Source organism: Crassostrea angulata, chromosome 1 (assembly GCF_025612915.1).
Source record: "Crassostrea angulata isolate pt1a10 chromosome 1, ASM2561291v2, whole genome shotgun sequence".
Classification (NCBI taxonomy): domain Eukaryota; kingdom Metazoa; phylum Mollusca; class Bivalvia; order Ostreida; family Ostreidae; genus Magallana; species Magallana angulata.
The window spans coordinates 608,248-628,311 of NC_069111.1; the positions used below are offsets into that span (position 1 = coordinate 608,248).

The following is a 20,064-nucleotide window of genomic DNA, read 5'->3' on the forward strand; positions in this document are numbered from 1 at the left end:
TTTTTCCCTATAACCTCTGTTGAATAGCTTGAAAAGGTGATGCCGATTTCGATTTTTCATTTATTTCATTTTATATTTTTTTTTGTGAAATGTTTGAGGACGGTTATTTCGTTATGTAGATAAGCTGAATAATGAATAGACAAGGTTGACGAATTTGTTTTTAATAAAAAACCAGAAACATGCATTCAGAAAAAAATGTTTATTTTTCTGCTTTGATATGTAAGTAACACAAAATATTGCAGTCACTAACGCCACGGAATGAACACAGATCATTAATCAACACTATCAACACACGCCTCTAATTAAGACACACAATGTCAGATTCACTCAATACCTGGTTTTAACGGAGTAAGGTATACTATATAAACACGTTTAGCACTTCTCCACTTATGTCATGTCATTTTTTATGTAACTTACAAGGAATATTTCGAAGAAAAAAAAGAAATACGTCATTGCTTCATAATATCTTTAAAAAAATGTTTTTTTGTACAAAAATTACAAATAACGATTGACAAAAACGTAACCCAATTGAAATAACCTTTCCCTTTTGTATTTAATAAACTGTTTGATAGAAATTGTTTGTTTCTATGGACAAAAACGCCAATTTTATAACAGTTTCCTATGGGTAATAATATCAAAAAAAGTTACCCACTTCCCAACTTTACAGAACATAACTATCGGATCAAATGCCATATTTTTATCTGCTAAATAAAAAGCTTAATAATATATTTCCTATTCCTAAATCCCTGCATAGAAAATTGCAGCGCCTGGTGTTTAGACTAGATATTCACGGAGTATCCTCAGTTACCTGTAAACATTCAAGCATTACATGAAATGCGCTCCCTCTGACAGGCAGGGATAAGGTGTGGCAGTTATAATCCAAACTTTTTATTCCAGACAGTTGATTTAAAAATAAGGTTATTTAAAACTAACCCCTAACGTACAGCATGATTACCAAAAACAAAAAAGAAAACAGAAAAAACAAGAGCTATTTGTAAAACACAATATGCCCCCTCCCCTGGAAGCATCTGCAAATAACTTACACATTTGCAAAGAAAATGAACGGAAAAACTGCAAATAATTGAAATTTTTCTAAGTCCAAGGCACATAACTCTGTCAAAAAATGCTTGATTGTAAAATTAAACTTGACCTAATTATTATTTTGAATAATCTGTTTACCAAATTCCATTTCAATTGTGCATCCTCTGCGAAGAAAATAAACGGAAACTGCAAATAATTGGAAGTTTTCTACATCCAAGGGGCATAACTCTGATGAAAATTGCTTGACCGTACCCAAAATCAAACTTTACTTGGATATTATCATGATCGACCTGTATACTAAATTTCATTTCAATATGTGCATCCTCTGCAAAGAAAATGAACGGAAATTGTTGTGAACAAACCGACAGACAGCAGCAAAGCAATATGCCCTCCCTTCTTCGAAGAGGGGCATAAATAAAAAACAAATGTTGATCAATTGAAGTAATGTACTCAAAGTTAGGAAACCAACATACAATATAACATTGTAAAGATGACAAAAATAATGCACATTTTTGGTGATGAACATGTAAAAATACTCAAGGTACTACCATTAACAAGCAATGCTTATTGAGCCTATATATATCAGGGAGTTAACACTCAAGATGTGAGCCTATTATCTGAAAGTAATACTTAGGCGAGTCTATATGATTGTACAGTTGATCATACTCTGACTACTTCATATTTAATTAATAATAAAACAACATAATAGATTTTACATGTATATCTAAACATTTTACATTTCAGTTGAGCCTCTAATTCCACTACTCTCTGAGAGGTTGACCCAGTCTGTGTTGTATGTCCAAGAGAAGTACTGAGCAATAATTGTTATGGATCAGTTAGTAGTCTCAGAAATAATTTTTTTTTGTTGTTTCGTAAAGAGTAGATTTGAGAAAACCACTGAAATGTTGATTTAGTGTTGATATCCAGACTATTTATGTGAAAAAAAAACTCCATAGAGAGCCTATTACTGTGTGAAAAGTAATCAGTAAGGTAGAGCCAAATGCCACATAAAAATGGGCCTACAAAAAGTTGCTATATGGATCTACATGTATATCCATCTTGGACAATATTTTGACATTCTGACAATGTGGGCAAGTTATCCAACCTGTTACCTGTAAGTACTAAATATTAGTCTAGGTCATCTTTAATTAGAACTATTAATATTTATGTGGTAAAAATGTTTTCAAATAAACCTGTAGGTTTATAACAAATTCTTCATACACTTAATATGAGTTCCATTGTTGTTCAGATATAAGCTTGATACGAGGTAAATGGCCGATTTTGATCAAAGCTTTGGTTGATAATCACATATTTACTTGTAAAGCATTTGATTGAAGCCTTTAAAAACAAAACAAAATATACACATTTCAATATCAGAAGCTGTACTGTTTGATTTGGAGGACAAAAAAACATGTTGCAACCAAGGGAACCAAGCACAGAATAAAATGACACATGCTTTTTGAAAAGAAGAAACCAAAATTCTGGGTTTAAATGTTTTCCACAAATTTTAAATTTGTAAGCTCTATCATTATACATGCAAGTTTCATGAACCCAGTTATCCTGAGAGCATTCAATATATCTATTAATAAAGTATAGTTTTCCTTTGAAGATAAGTCCATCAAATAACTCATTACATCATATCATCAAAATAATTGTTTGTACGTTCACAACTTACAAATAAATACACCCAAACCTACCAAGATTTTCAGGACATTTGAACTGGATAGACTTTCTTCCCTGAGTTTGATTATATTCCATGACATTTTATCTTAGTCTTCTCTAATTCTACCATCAATAAGAACCCAGTCATTCCACCTTTGGACATTTCTAGCATAAAAAAACTGCTGTAAAAAAAACTCCTTTTCTCTCTTGGAACGAAAAACTCCAGAACAGCTTTCTGTTCTTTGACATAAGTAAACAACTCAACATCAAAAATACAACTAATACTAGACAAAACAGTCAAACTCACATTCACATCAACTCATAAACAACCAATTAATAACTAATTATGACAAGTTTCTCATCAGAACTGTACGGGTCACACACAGTGATACAGTTCAGCATTCACAACCTCTCACATCAGGAACTAACTACTGCGACTTCTCCGTTCTCTCCTTCGTGTCCGATTTCTTTTTTGGATGTAGATATGTAAAGTAAACAATCACACCTATTGCACTCAGGTGAATCCAGAAAAAGAGAGACCTGAAATATAGACATATATATCATAAATTACTCTACTCTTACAAAACCTGACAAAAATTACTTATGGTGCTGTATTTCTAAAAATCTGGGCTATTATGTTACCTTTTCTCTTTAATAAACAGTTTTAGCTATCTCCACACTCACTGATAAAGTCTATCAATTGAAGCCTTACCAAAACTTTTGTTTTAACTGTGTTATTCATTTATATAAAGTAAATGCAAAGAGCCTAACTAATATTTTCAAAAGTCAGAACTAATTTTAGTGTTTTTTATGATTGCAGATCCCTAGTTATTAAAATTTTGGAAAAAACTTCCAATTTAACAAATATCACGGCTTAAAAATAAAGTATTATTTCTATGACATTCACTAGACTTAAAATTTAGTCAACATATAAAACTAAGGAAACCTATTAGCAGTATAAATAGGGTCACCATACTTTGTTCCACTTTTCTTACCATAATAAAGTTAAACATGGAACTAATTCAAGCAGGCAGAAATTGGAGGCCAGGTAGACATTGGTGAATCTCGTATAGAAGAAGGTGCCGGCATCATACACGGCCTTCTTGTCCGGGGAATCCAGGAAATATGGCCGGACGTTTCTCCTCATCTGAAAGAGTCCACAGAGTTTTACTGAATATGGATACAAGGTCTGTTTTGGCAGAGACAGGATAATTCTAATTTTGGACAAAACCAAAATTTAGAGGACTGCATTGTCATGGCCAATTTTAGACTGTATTAATCTCATTTAGAAGTAGACCTCTATAAAGATATAGGAAAATACTCAAATTTAAAAGCTGAAATATTTGGATCATTATTTTCTTTACTAAATAATACATCATAGCAAGACAAACCATATTTAAAGTTTAAGGTGGATATGTGGGTATTTCATTGACCAACTAGCCTCATTTATCAACAAATTACCATAAATTTGTACATGTACATGTGAATGTAAGTTCATCGTTATGAATCTAAAACAAAGCTACAAAGAATGAACTCAAGCATGGAAGAGTTTAACACGCAAATGTAAAATGGGGGTCTATCTGCAGTGAGCAATTGGTCTGTATTCCCATATTGAGGAAGAATGTCAGTTAATAACAATATTATTACCTACATAGAGTGTAAACAAATTTCTTAAATAAATGCACAGAATTACATCAGAATTTGTATATACCGGTACTTACCAGGCGGGCTGCCACGGTGCATAGTGCAGCCCCTGTGAAACATATATAGTACCCTGGGTAGAACCCATGCCACAGGGCACTGACCATAAAGGTTGACACAGTGCGGTACTTGGGGGGCACCCGGTCATAGATCACCCGCCGCAACCAGACCAAGGTCGTGATGTTCCAACAGTCTATATTCACTTTGAGGCTATTTGATACCTACAGGTAACAAAAAATGCAAATAGAAAATGAGAATCGTAAAGTTTGAATAAACTGGTTTTTTTTATTGCATATCTCAATAAAAAATCACTTTCTAACCGTCAACAACAGTTCTTCAACATATTTCCTACATATTCAACACCCCAAAATTTAAATATAAAGCTTAACAAATAAATGGCTATAATTTAAGGTATACTTTACTCACCCAAAATGGCAGATCTAAACGATCAATACTGCATTATGTACAAGTTTAATTTTTATCATTTAGGTACTGGAAAACTATGCCATTTTTTAAAAATTTCTAACAATACATACCTCTAGCTCATAAATTTTGACATTATTTAGAAGATCCCACTTGGCATTCCCTTTGTCATCATAACCATTAAACCCAAGACCAGCGGCGTTATTCACTGCTTCACCTGTGATAAAATTATTGTATACACAATTATCTTACAACAAACCGTCAATCACATGGTTAAACTGAACATTTGACTTTATTTAGGTATCTTTTCACCTGCGACAAAAAATATTGAATGTATATTACGCAATTATGATACAGCAAACCTTGAATCAGGTAAGTTAAATTTAACATGTGACCTTTTTTAGCTGTTTTGATTGGACGGAACTGACCTAGTTTCCAAGCACAGTAATACTTCCCACGAACTAGAGAGACACAGATCAACACGTACATGTTCCGATACACCCAGTTTGTTCCGTACAGGAATTCCTCATCTACAAGTCAACAGAGACAAAGTTTATAGTCAGAAAATAGGCTATTGGTGTAGACTTTACTTTGTGGGTATATAACCAGTGTAATATGAAAAACAGTTTCTGAGAATACAAAAGCCAAAACCAAGTTCATGAGGATGAGAATTAGTGGATAAGGGTCATCAATACAATCCACAAACATCGAACCATCATGAACAACAATGACTCATCGAACACTGAACCATCATAAACAACGACTCCACTGTATGAGACCAGCTCCCACCTGTCATATAGTTCACAGGAATGAAGAGGGGAGACAGCACCATCACCGCTCCTGATATCGCGGCTACCACCAGCTTCTCTCTGACCGCTGCCTGTAATAACAAGAGACCTTCTTCCATGATAGGAACCTATTGAGACTACTGCTGTCTGTTTTATATGTACCTGTACTGGATATCAACGTTTAACCAATCTTCAACAGGTTTACCTTCTATTATCAAATGTACCTTGAGAAGTAAGTGCAGAATCTAATTAAAAGTCATTCTTCCATTTACCAGGTAATTTTTTTTACTTGATTATTGATTATTTGTCACAAAAATCTCAAAATGCAGTGACATTTGTACTCTAGATTTGTGATGTAACATTCATACAACATCTAAACAATGTTATAATGATTATCCATTACTGTGAAAGATCAGAAGTCATGACCATCTTTTAATCAATTTTCAGACAGTTTTAATTTTAAACTGATGAGTTAACCATTACAGGCTATTAGTTATAGCAGCCTTGATTTACACAAGGACAAACCTCTGGGTTTGGCTCTGTTGGAGTTTTATCCTGGAAGGAAAAATAAGAAAAATTATAAATACTCATTCTTTCCAAGTCTATGTGTACAAAATTCTTTTGTCAATCAAGATTATTCCAAAATATGCACACAGGGAAGGCAAGAGTTTGTTAAATGTCATAATGTCACATTTTACATTTACAGAATAAAAGTACACATACTGGAGATTGGTAGGATCCGTCGCTGCCCTCGATAAACTTGATGTAGTCGTTGAAGAACACAGTGGGTCCAACCATGACGTTGTGGAAACTGAAGAGGTAGCTGAAGTACTCCAGGACCGTGGGAGTCGTTCTGAAGTCAGCAAAATTAAGCTTATTTAACTAAAAACTAAAGATACTTAAAAGAAGATCTCTATATAAAAATATAGGAAAAAAACAAATTTCGAATTTATCAATATTTTTTCTTTACTAAACAATACTTCATAGCTGAACAAATCATATTTTAAAAAATTGTGAAGTAGATTTGATGGGTAATTTGTTGACCATCTGGCCAACTAAAACCATAGTACTGCGTTCTCTCAAAATTGATTAGAGGCATTTGGAGCCAAAGCAAACTTTGAGATATCTGACAATTCATGATATCAAGGATAAGAAACCATGCTTGGGACTTCTGACCCACTTCAATACATCAAAGACTTTTTATGGCAATTGAAAAATTAATGTACTATGTTAATATCGATGCATTTTTTAAGTGATACATGTACAAGTACGGTAGTACATATATAAAGGTTTTCCAAAGATTAATACACTTTTATAAGAAGCAACTAATACCAATTCTTATGATTTCAGTTTTCATGATGAGAAATGTAATAATCAACTATAAATTACTTTATTTTCATTATCTTCTGATCTGGATTCAAGTCCTGGTCTTTTTTCTGCATCCCATCATGCATTGCAAAAGCAATGCTGGTCACCTTCTGAGTCAAAATCATCAAAGGACTGAAAGAAGAAAAAGCGAAAGATAAATGCAAACTAAAAACTCAATTACCACAAGGAAAACTTTTAACAAAGTATCTTTTCTTTCTATTTGCCTTAATCAAATATCTGTAATTAAAATTTGACTCATTAGAATGGCCAATATCTGGGAAATGTTGACAAAATATCAGAGGAGAAGACAGTTTATTCTACATTTATACTGATATAATATAATCTATACAAATTAGCAGTGCATAAAAATAAACACTTTATGCTAATCTTTTAAATGAGGAAAACAAGAGAATCATCTTCAAGTTGGTTCGAAGGAAAGCTATTTTTAGATTTTAAAAAACATCTATTATATAATAAATCTCAATGCATAGAAACAGTTTGAGCTATGGAAAGATCAGATAACTGCCCTTGATAAACAGGATGAATGAAGAAAGCAAGAGAATGACAAGGTCTTACTTATGTTATTCCTTGTTATTGGTTATAAATATTGTATTGAAGTAGACCTAATACAAACCCTGTAATATCCAGTGAATATCCTCCATAGTCGTAGTACTGGCGATATATATGCATGATACAGAGGTAGCCCATTCCAAAGATAAAGACCAGGACGTGGAACTTGTCGCGCGGAGCATGGAGAATCAGAGCGTAACACAGCCACCCCATCAGCACCACATGGATCACCTGACTGGAACAGACCAACAGGAAATGTGGAGCACACATTATCTAATGTATAAATTGAGATTTCACATAGGCATTTCAATAGTGTGTATGATATATCAGACCGCTAATTGATAAATATCAGAATGACACTAAAAACAAACCTGCCTAAAACCTGATTGATATAGATGTCTGACAGTATTAGATATCCAAACAGACACTGCTAGACATATACTGCTAGATATCCAGACTGACACTGTTAGATATCCAGACTGACACTGTTAGATATCCAGACTGACACTGGTAAATATCCATACATATACTGCTAGATATCCAGACTGACACAGTAAGATATCCAGACATATATTATTAGATATCGAGACTGACACTACTAGATATCTAGAATGACACTGCTAGATATCCAAACTGACACTACTTGATATCCAGATTGACACCACTAGATATCCAGACATATACTACTAGATATCCAGACATATACTGCTAGATATCCAGACAAACAGGCTAGATCAATATATCAGACTTTCAATGCTAGATATCCAGACTGATACTGCTAGATAGCTAGACATAGAAATATTAAACTGACAGATATCTGACTGACATTGCTAGATATCACTTTCAATGATAGATATCCAGACTGATGCATAAACATCACAGAATATCAGAGCTACATAACTATATCTCAAGATTATTACTTTAAGATTTCAGATCATACTAGCAACATATGACAGATAGAAGCAGGTATCAAACTTTCAGAGCATATACATAAGACATTCAAACAAATCTTTAGTTATACCTACATAGCTAGATGTCTGAGAAGGATAAGTTGACATCAGACTTTATGACCAGACATTATTTTTGAACCAGGAGATTTCAGATTTCCACAGCTACTCAGATATAAAATATATTAGAAGCAGAAAACAGATGTTACAGCTGGATATTTAAGACAAATGCAATTTGTTAAGATATGCATAAATCAGACTATAGTGTAAAGCCAGATATCAAATAAATACTTGAATTATTATATTAGTTAACAGTAAAATCATGAGATAGCATGACATTGATGATGCCCATACCAAATTCTTCTGATGCTATTGTGAAATAAACCATCCTGAACTTTGGTTCCATCACATGCACTTAATATTCTGTTAAATCCACATTAGTACTTCTACAAAATAAATGGGTGGCTGGTTGAGGTAACCAGCACAGATATAATTTATCAATGGCTAAATGCACTTTAAGTTGAGGTAACCACAGGTATCATTTATCAATGGCTGAATGCAATTTGTGGTGAGGTAACCACATATACAATTTATCAATGGCTGAATGCACTTTTAGGTGAGGTAACCACATATATAATTTATCAATGGCTGAATGCACTTTTAGGTGAGGTAACCACAGGTATCATTTATCAATGGCTGAATGCAATTTGTGGTGAGGTAACCACATATACAATTTATCAATGGCTGAATGCACTTTTAGGTGAGGTAACCACATTTACAATTTATCAATGGCTGAATGCACTTTTAGGTGAGGTATCCACATATATATAATTTATCAATGGCTGAATGCACTTTGTGGTGAGGTAACCACAGATATCATTTATCAATGGCTGAATGCACTTTCAGTTGAGGTAACCACATATATAATTTATCAATGGCTGAATGCACTTTCAGTTGAGGTAACCACATATATAATTTATCAATGGCTGAATGCACTTTTAGGTGAGGTAACCACATTTATAATTTATCAATGGCTGAATGCACTTTTAGGTGAGGTAACCACATATATAATTTATCAATGGCTGAATGCACTTTTAGGTGAGGTAACCACATATATAATTTATCAATGGTTGAATGCACTTTGTGGTGAGGTAACCACATATATAATTTATCAATGGCTGAATGCACTTTAAGTTGAGGTAACCACATATATAATTTATCAATGGTTGAATGCACTTTGTGGTGAGGTAACCACATATATAATTTATCAATGGCTGAATGCACTTTAAGTTGAGGTAACCACAGATATCATTAATTTTATCAATGGCTGATTACACACTGAGAGTACACTTTAGTACTTCTAAAAACAAACTGTACTTTGGAGTTGTTAGACAGTTAGTAGATGAAGTAAAAGAGATGTGTTCCAACCATTAATACACACAGTGGCACAGTACGTATATCTCGATTACTGACAACAAAGGCTAAGTCATTGTAATCTATACACTGGTCAGCCATGAAATATATAACAACATGTACTAATGCCAAAGATTTTCCAAATTTCTAATGAAATTAACTGTACGATGTTACATATAGGTACACACGCATGATAAACTAGCAGCCAAACTGAGTTAAACTTACTTCTATCTGGTGTTATTTGAAGATATGACAGCTACTGGAGGTAAACTGATTTACTATTCTGTGTTATGTGTACAAAGTAAAGATATTAGACTAGTCACTATTTTGTTGTGTATATTTCTAGGACCAATTTTGCTATCTTATGTAATAGTTGTGTTTAAGATAGCTTAATCTACTATAGAACTGGGTACATAGGCCGGTAACTTACTATCCAAAGCAGAAAAAGGTCAGGAGGAAGCCGACGGCCATCTCCAGGGCGTGGCGATGCACCACGCTGATCTTCTGGGGCGACCAGTTCTTCCTGAAGTAGAAACCCAGGAACAGGGCGGTCAGCTGACATACCAGGAAGTTGATCTAAAGAAAACAGATAGTAACGTTATAAGAAGTTGACATTCCAGAGAGAAATGATCTAAAACAAGAAACATAGTCAATCATATTTCCTGAAAAAATATGCAAATAAATCATGTAAATCAAAACTAAAAGTGAAACTTTGGTGAATTAGAAATCAACTACATTGCAACAAAATCTTTTCATTTAATATAATGATATAAATAAGATTTCCCATTGAAATCAAATAATTCAATACAGTGTTTCACATGAAATGAATAATCAAATAAGATGAAACAGGACCCACAGCAGTACTGTAGGAAATGTATATATATTTATATATTTACATCTACTAAATATTATTTTGACTATTTCTTACGGAAACAAATAGTTAATTCATAGCTATATAGAAACAGCCAGATTGAAATCTACACGCCCCATTTATCGATTGGTCGAAATCTACAACGGCTGAAACTGACAAGAAATGGACACGCCCTGTTTATCGATTGGTTGAAGCTACCAGCAAGAAAAATCACGGGCTGCAAAAAATAATCATGATGATGTCAGACTCAAAGTCTCACGGAGACGATTTGACTGTTTCTTTTAGCTAACGTACATGTACTTATGTACATTAACAGTAATTTAGTGAATTTTACTAACTTTTCATAATCAATTTATTAATTAGTTAAAAGAAAGATGTTAATATAAATAATAAAATGCTTTCTTTGATGATTCATGCGGGTTATGAAGGTAGCGATCATTGCAGAAAAAAATTACATAACCCGCGTTAGCGGGTTATGTATTTTTTCTGCAATGTCGCTACCTTCATATCCTGAATGAATCCCCAAAGAAAGCATTTTATTGTTTAAATATTAATAATGCACTATCAATTAGATCACCGGCCATCTGTTGTATAGAAATGGATTAATTCCAATCAGATTGCAGATTAAAATTCATAGGATTTTTTGTCATATAATTCCGGAATATTTAGTTCCACTTTGTTTAATATAATTCCGGAATATCTAGTTCTACATTAATGTGTCGTAATTATGTTTCGTTTCTTATTTCCGGTGTTGTAACTCATGGCTCAGCTGTAAACAAAAATGTATGTTATATGTGTCAATGGATTATTTCATTTTACCATTTACACAGGGAAATTTTGAAGGTAAAGTTTTTATTATGAAACAAAGCTCCATTTATGCAGAATCAAGACTATGACTGTATTACAATATATTCTAATGTTAACGTATTTTTTTATAGAGACTATAATTATATGTATGAAACATAAGAGATAGGGCTCTACCTCTTGAATTTCTCAGAACCGCATCCATATATTTTTCATTAAAGAATACAATGATATTTAGTATTTTTGAAAACATTTTTCTGGTGCCCCCCCCCCCCACCCTCCCCCTACCCTACTAGTATGATTTCATTACATATGACATCATGCGTTTCACATACTTTTGTTTATCCGACTTTTTGTATATACGTTTATGCACCTTCCTTCTCTATCAAAACAATGTCTGCACAATTATGTTGGAGCACAATGTCCACCGTGTATGAATTTGATAATGGATAGTTCCTTTCAATTAAAAGTACTTACTGTCAATTGTCAAGGCCTTGGGGACCCAAATAAAAGAAGAGATGTTTTTAAGATATTAAAAACTAAAAATTATAATATTTACTTTATTCAAGATACTCACTTTATTCAAGAAGATGAAAACCTAATACAAACACAATGGGGATACACAGCTTTTTTTAGCTCGTACAAATCTAATTCAAGAGGGGTTGCTATTCTTTTTAACAACAATTGTGAGATAACAATTCATGAACAATACAGAGATGATAGCGGAAACTACTTGATTTTAAATGTTATTGTAGAGAATTTACAATTTCTGCTTATAAATATATATGGTCCAAACTCTGACAAACCAGAATTTTATTCTCAACTACTGAATACCCTCCAAGATATTTACTCTTCTCAATACATTATTTTAGGTGGTGATTTTAATTTGATTTTAAACAAAGAATTAGATTCAGTGAATTACCTACATCATAATAACCCTAAATCTATACAAGAAGTTAATAATCTAATGAATACATTAAACTTAAAAGATGTCTTTAGGGAGAATTACCCAGATTCTAGAATGTTTACTTGGAGAAGAAGAAACCCCATTAAACAAGCTAGGCTTGATTTTTTTTTAATATCAGAATCATTGCTACCCAAGATATTATCAGTCAAGTCAGAAAACAGTTACCGGTCTGACCATTCACCTGTCATATTATCTTGTAAAACTAGTGATTTTAAAAAAGGCAAAGGTTTTTGGAAATTTAATAATTCTTTATTAACAGATAAGGAATATGTTACTTTAATTAAGGAAGAAATTAACAAAGTGAAGCTTCAGTATGCATGCCCAATATATGAGAGAGAAAGCGTTACAAATATAGACAATGAGCTTTTCCAATTTACAATTAATGACCAAACCTTCCTTGATATCCTGCTCACAGAAATTAGATGTAAATCAATATCTTTTGCAGCATTTAAGAAAAAACAAATAAATAAAAAAAAAAAACAATTGGAAAAGGACATACTTAACTTAGAGCTTAATTTAACAGATCAGAATATAAATGAGTATAGTATTAAAAAGAAAGAGCTAGAAAATATAAGAAAAAAAAAGTTTCAAGGCCAATGTGTACGATCAAAAGTAAAGTGGATTGATGAAGGAGAAAAACCTAGTAAATATTTCCTTACACTAAAATCTAGGAATTATATCAATAAGCAAATACCAAAACTTGTTAAAAATGATGGATCTATTCTATATGATCAATTTGATATATTAAATGAAACAAAATGCTTTTATCAGAATTTATACCAAAAAAGAGAGCAATATGTAGATTTAAGTGAAATTAACGACAAACTGAATGCTTGTAACGTGCCAAAATTAAGTGAAAATGAGTCAATTAGTCTTGAACGGCCAATAACAAAAAATGAAGTTTTATCCTTTCTCAAAAATATGAAAAATGAAAAAAGGCCAGGTCCTGATGGTTTTACTTGTGAATTCTTCAAATTCTTCTGGCATGACCTGGGGTCATTTATTACACGAGCTATTAACTTTTCTAAACAATTTAAGCATTTTTCAGAGCCTAATATAACAAATTGGGTATAATAACCTGCATTCCGAAAAGTGGTAAATCTAAACAGTATCTAAAAAATTGGAGACCAATATGCCTTTTAAATGTTATTTATAAAATTGCATCAGGCTGTATTGCAAATAGGTTAAAGTTATACATGGACAAATTAATTAGCAGAGATCAAACTGGATTCCTGAAAGGTAGATTCATAGGTGAAAATATCAGATTAGTATATGATCTAATGAACTATACTGAAAGAAACAATATTCCAGGTTTACTTATGTTAATTGACTTTGAAAAAGCCTTCGATTCTATATCATGGGAATTTGTTTTTCATACACTTGACCTATTTAATTTTGGAAATTCAATAAAAGATTGGATACAAACCTTTTATCATGGCATAAAAACATGTATTATTCAAAACGGAATAATATCAGAATATTTTTACCCTCAAAGAGGGTGCAGACAGGGTGACCCAATATCACCCTACTTATTCTTGCTCTGTGCAGAAATATTAGGAGCAATATTTAGAAATAATAAAGACATTAAAGGTATAAAAATAGGTGATACTGAATACAAAATTTCACAATATGCAGATGACACCTCTTTATTTACAAATGGATCACCAGAAACATTAGACGGTATTCTTAGAGAACTAGATTTTTTTGCGGATATATCAGGACTAAATATAAACTTTTCTAAGACAAAGATGGTGTGGATAGGAAGTAAAAAATTCTCAAAAGAAACTTTTCATCATTCGAGATGGAAACTGGATTGGAACAATAAAAACTTTGACTTGCTAGGGATAAAATTTTCGATAAACTTAGATATGATAAACTTAAATTACAATGTAAAACTAGACAATATAAAAAAACTAATAAAGCAGTGGAACCTACGTAAATTAACAATATTAGGAAGATTAACTGTCATAAAATCCCTTATAATTCCAAAAATGAATCATTTGATACTTACATTACCAAATCCAAGTAAAGACTTCTTAGAAAACTTTGAGAGAGAATTATACCTTTATCTTTGGGGAAGCAAAATACACAAAGTAAATAAACAAACTATTATACAAGACTATAGATCTGGCGGTCTTAAAATGGTAGATTATAATGACTTTACTCTGGCCTTGAAGTCAAGCTGGATAAGGAGACTAACTCACTCAAAATCTGTATGGGTTAATTTGTTAGAGACAAGTCTAAATACAACAGTGAACAATTTATGGCTAAGAGGAACAGACTTTCTGTCCAGACTTGGTAATATAATGCATAACTGTTTTTGAATAGAAGTATTTTATAGCTGGCAGAAAATAATAGACATTTCAGCCCTTAAAAATGAAAACATTCACAGTGAACACATATGGTATAACCCACATATTAGAATTGGTAGTAATTCAGCTTTCCTAAAAAGCTATTTTAATGCAGGCTTCATATTTATAACCGATCTTTTTGATCCAGAAGGCAATTTCATAAGGTTGTAAAGATATGTATAATATTTTAATAAGTAAAAAGAAAGAAACAATCAAAGCAGTTTATAAATGGCATGAAGAAGGTTATATATTTAGTGACTCGGATTGGGGTAAAATTTTCGAGCTTCCTTTTAAAACTACAAAGAAATCTAAATATCACTGGTTACAATTTCAAATATTACACAGAATAATTGCAACAAACTACTTTTTAACGAAATTAAAACTAAAGGACAATGAGCTTTGTACATTTTGTAAGGTAGAAGTCGAAACCATTGAGCACCTTTTTTATGATTGTCCTAATGTTAAAGAGATATGGTGTGCAGTTGAAGAAATGTTTTTATCAAAGTTTAATTTTCCAATAGTTTTTGATAAGATAGGTGTATTATTCGGTAAATTTAACAACAATAATATTTACAAAGTTCATAACTTATTGACACTTTTTGTGAAACAGTTTATTTTTGCCTGTAAATACAAAATGGTACCCAAACTGGATATGAGTGCATTGTTTACCATAATAACCAATAGATTACTTATTGAAAAATATTTACTTTTAAAAAATTGTAATTTCACTCAGTATGAAAAACACTTGAAACAGATTTGTGATCTACTCTGACTGATGAAATTTTCAATGAAAAATCGACTTTGATAAATTTATGTATGTCAATAGATTGACAATTTTACTTATCTAAGTGCTCCAATACAATGTTTCTGTACATAATACTATCAGTCTTTCTTTCTGAACTTTCTCCCCTATAACTTTCACTAATTGTATATTTATATGCATATATATTGCTATATATATATATAAGACACTAGCTAATGAGAATTTTTTTTTTTGAAACTGTAATTTCACTTGCTATTATACCAATGACATGTTTATATGCAATTGTGAATTGAAAATGTCAAAATAAAAAAAAAAAATAAAAAAAATAAAAAAAAAAAAATCATAGGATAATTTGTTTTATGTAAATTTTTTTTATTGGTTTTAATAATTTGAAAATTGTTGCATTAAATATTATCTAACCAAAGCCACATGACTTTTTGTGAAGGTCAACTGCAAACAAATATTTGCATCTTCTTCATGTGCAAAAAAAGTAACATTGCTGATATCATGGATATAAATAGATGATTTTATATAATATACAGAATAATAGGAATGGTGAATAAACATGATAAAGTTACACTCATTAATAGGGCTGGGACGATACTGTACTGAGCCGATTCGGTACATATCACGATACATGAGATGCAATACGATACATATCACGATACATTGCAACTAAATGAAAACATGAATAAGGGTTAAAAATTTATTCAATCTGTCGATGTATTACCGCATGTCCAAAGTTATTTTGATATATTTAAAATGAGCGTTGCACAATTTACAAATTACTTAAGTGTCATATACACTACTTTTTCATAAACAAGTAATCCAAAAGTTGTCCACACTCCAGATTTAGCTTCCTAACAGTTTTGACAACTTTACGAGGTTTTCTGCCATCTTTGTACTTTCCTATTAGGCGCGCAGACAAAAAATAGCCGATATATGAAGCTCGGATATTTTTGGAAAATAAAAAAAAGTTCGCTTGGTATCGTTGTATTAATGGTAAATGTATCGATCCAAATATCGTCTAAATAAATACCATGATGCACCGGTGCATCGGTGGATCGTCCCATCCCTACTCATTAAAAGAGTGGCACCTGATTTGGTACTTCAAACTGATTTACATTTAGTGTGTTCATAACATAACCTCAGTTATATTAAATATTACAATGTTACTCTACTTGAACTGAATCTAATTTCCCATTAAACCTCTGACCTACAGTAACACAGTCAGTCAATACATCTACTTGAAAGAAATCTGATTTCTTATTGAATCTCTGACCCAAAGTAACATGAGTTGAATTCTCCTTGATCTCTCATCCTTGTACTCAGGGTTACAGTAAAGGTCCCGAGGACAATAGCCCCGAACTTGTTCATTAATTCACAAGTATCCAGTGTACGACAAACGAGAGAACTGATCCTGGTGTCAAAACCTCATTTCTCATTGACATGCACTTCATTAAAACGGCATACTACTGCATGTGATCTATCAAAAGGGCACATGATATATTTAGTGCCATATTTAAAGGTTTTATGCTTCATCCACACATCATAAAGCTTCACTCCAATGTGCATTACATACAAGTCAACAGAAAGCGGTGCCACTTTTAAAACATTGATCAGGACTTCAGCTAATTCAGGACAGCATGTAATACAATCTACCTCAGTAAAAAAGTAGGTCAACTTACTACTGATGAATTCAGGTGACTATTGATTCCATTGTGAAGATGTTTAATTTTCCATGTATATATATGTATATATGTATTTGTCAGAAAATATACTTGGGTTCCTTAAAAACAATGCATTATAACTACTGCACTGTGGTGACGATGACGATGACGATGACGATGATGATGATGATGATTATGATGATGTGGTAGTTGTAATTAAATAATCCAATGTTACTTTTAACTTAATGTCTAACTTCTAAATATGCTACAAGTTTGCCTCTAAAATTCTGGAAATGGATCCAAATGTTACTTAATTCTAATATTTGTTCAGTGGGGGGGGGGGGGGGACCAAAAAATATTTGGACAATGATTACACTTTGAAAGATATTGAAAAAACTTCAAGAGATTGAATTTTGAGCTATCAAGTGTGACATATAGCTTCTGAAACATTTTGGATGGATGACCTTGGAGTAACATTTTCGTATGTGTTAAAAAGTTGCATTTAACGGCGTGCAATAAAAAGGCGCTACGTTTGAACTGGTTAATCCTATCTTTGAAGTGTAAGAAGTATTTGATTCCAAAAAATTTCTTGGATATTTTACATGTTTTACTACAGATATTGTCACTTTACTTTACTTGCCTCTAATGTTCTATTAATCATCATCACAAGCCCCCTAAACTGAAGTGTTACTGTTCTAAACTGAAATGTTAAAATGGTGACTCTCGATATTGACATGAATTTAGTATCATTTTCCAAGGTCGGTTAGCACGTGTAAGAGAAAGTCTGGGGCAGGTCAAGTGATGATATCAGTAGTAGCTTGAAGAATTTAATGGCACTAATGATTTTCATAAAATTTGTGTTCAAAAAAGGTTTATCAGCCAAAATCTAACAAATTTTTGTACACAGTAAATTGCAACTTTAAACATGCACAGTTCTAACTGTAGCTACCAAGTTGTTCATCCGAATTTATTTACACCGGGAGCTACACACCTACAGCTGAAACAAAAAACCAGGGGGCTCATATCATATTTAGTTATGTGCTTGTACACATTAATGACTGTCCTCAATCTAATGGTAGCAACGTCATCCTGGTAATTATGGTAAACAGCAATTATACCGAGCGCAGCGAGAGGCGGGCGAAGCCCGCCTCGCGAAGCGAGGATTAATGGTAACACGTATATATAAGAAAATCAGTGAAAAATGAAAGTTGAATCAGGGGTACTAAGGGCTAAAAAAATTTCTTCCAGCCCTGGGCGCCGCCATATTGGCCGCCATTTTGTTTTTAAAAAGTTAGGTTGATCATTGATTGACTTGCACTTATCGATGTTTATTGCTCCTAAACTCGATTAAAAACTTTCCAATGTTTCAATAGAAGGTAATTTAAATTTTAAAAAATTAAAGTAAAAAACAGATAAGTTTAAATAGTGCTTCAATCAAAAAATACGACTAGTTCTACGTATATCTTATCAAATTATCAGATGGAATATAAAAACATAAACATCAAGGAACTGATCTTTTATATAGACACTGAATAAAGTATTCAATTTTTATTACCTGTAGTCGTGATGAATTAAATGAAAGAAGAAATAAAATTTTGTCGGAATCACGTAACTCTCTTCGGCTGTTTCCGAAGACAAAACTTGTACGTTTTACATACGAGACATGACGTCATAATGTAGACTGAACACGCGACGCTTAGTTTAACTTTTGCTAATGATTCTAAAAGTAGGTGCGGATCCAATGTGTGCATTTCAAATAAATTGTTGTACAAATATCAAACTGTACTGTGTTAAATCTGCGCTCGGTCCAACGGTCACACCGTTTACATATTAGAACATAACTACGTCAGCTCGATGCATGCTTGCATCATTGAGGACATTGGACTTGCATGCACTGCATTCATGCACAGGCCTCTGAATTTCTATCAATAAGCTGATAATGTAGGGAAAGGAGAAATATATATATATACCCTACCCATATGGATAGGGTATATATCTCTCTTTTCCTCTACCTTTAACAGCTCAGAGGCCTGTGATTCCTGCATGTTTATCCACATGATAAAACGAATGTTGCTTAAAATAACATCTAGTAGACTATAATTTTTAAAAACTGTCGCTGAGCAGCAATGGTAAAAGAAGGTTATTTTTTCTGTAACAAACTGAGTGACATTCAACTGACATTAAATCTCACCTGATCTAGCGGTAATCCAATGACAGTCAGAGGCTGTAACAGCCCGGAGCCCATGTAGAACTCTCCTCGGTGCACCATGTCGCCTAGAGTAACGATATCAACTACAGGATATGATCTGGTCAAAGTACACCACAAACAAACTCGTCGTCACTCACACCACACGCCTAATTATTTATTTCCCGGCATTCCAATACTAAGATGGCCATGTAAACAAAGATACGGAATAATGTGAATAACGACCCCGATTGTATATTTTGACAGCTGCTTTTTTAGCTCACCTGGCCACACTCCCGCGTCCCAGCAAACAAAATTATCCCCCAGATCTCTGTGAAAAAAATCTGGATCCGCGCAAGACTTTTGACCTCAGTCTCACTTTTCTCCAGATATGCCATTTCATTCTGTAAAAATGAAACAGACCCTGGCCTGTCTAAGTTTGATGGCCCCTGGGCCTGAATTAGAGTTAAATTTGGCCCCCATAATTCGCCATTTTTTTGAGTGTAAATTGTTAGCTAATTTTTTAGAGGAGTTGATATA

General features: G+C 32.8%; 1 protein-coding gene across 6 annotated transcripts; it reads right to left on the reverse strand.

Annotated features, from left to right (window-relative positions):
* Positions 1 to 179: 179 nt before the first annotated feature.
* On the reverse strand, positions 180 to 20,047 carry LOC128162533 (lysophospholipid acyltransferase 2-like). 6 transcript variants are annotated; one of them, XM_052825783.1, is made up of 13 exons: positions 10,344 to 10,484; positions 8,855 to 8,965; positions 8,579 to 8,665; positions 7,618 to 7,788; positions 7,005 to 7,115; positions 6,339 to 6,468; positions 6,141 to 6,170; positions 5,617 to 5,707; positions 5,256 to 5,357; positions 4,941 to 5,044; positions 4,425 to 4,625; positions 3,699 to 3,850; positions 180 to 3,243 (listed from the first exon to the last, which is right to left on the reverse strand). In XM_052825783.1, the coding sequence occupies exons 4-13, from the start codon at positions 7,764 to 7,766 to the stop codon at positions 3,132 to 3,134; spliced, it is 1,182 nt and encodes a 393-aa protein (XP_052681743.1). In that variant the 5' UTR covers positions 7,767 to 7,788; positions 8,579 to 8,665; positions 8,855 to 8,965; positions 10,344 to 10,484; the 3' UTR covers positions 180 to 3,131. The 6 variants fall into 6 exon arrangements, with proteins under 6 accessions (XP_052681743.1, XP_052681756.1, XP_052681726.1 ...); XM_052825796.1 differs by having other exon boundaries at positions 8,855 to 8,946; positions 10,344 to 10,483; XM_052825766.1 differs by lacking the exons at positions 8,579 to 8,665; positions 8,855 to 8,965 and adding an exon at positions 19,531 to 20,047 and having other exon boundaries at positions 10,344 to 10,489.
* Positions 20,048 to 20,064: the final 17 nt, after the last annotated feature.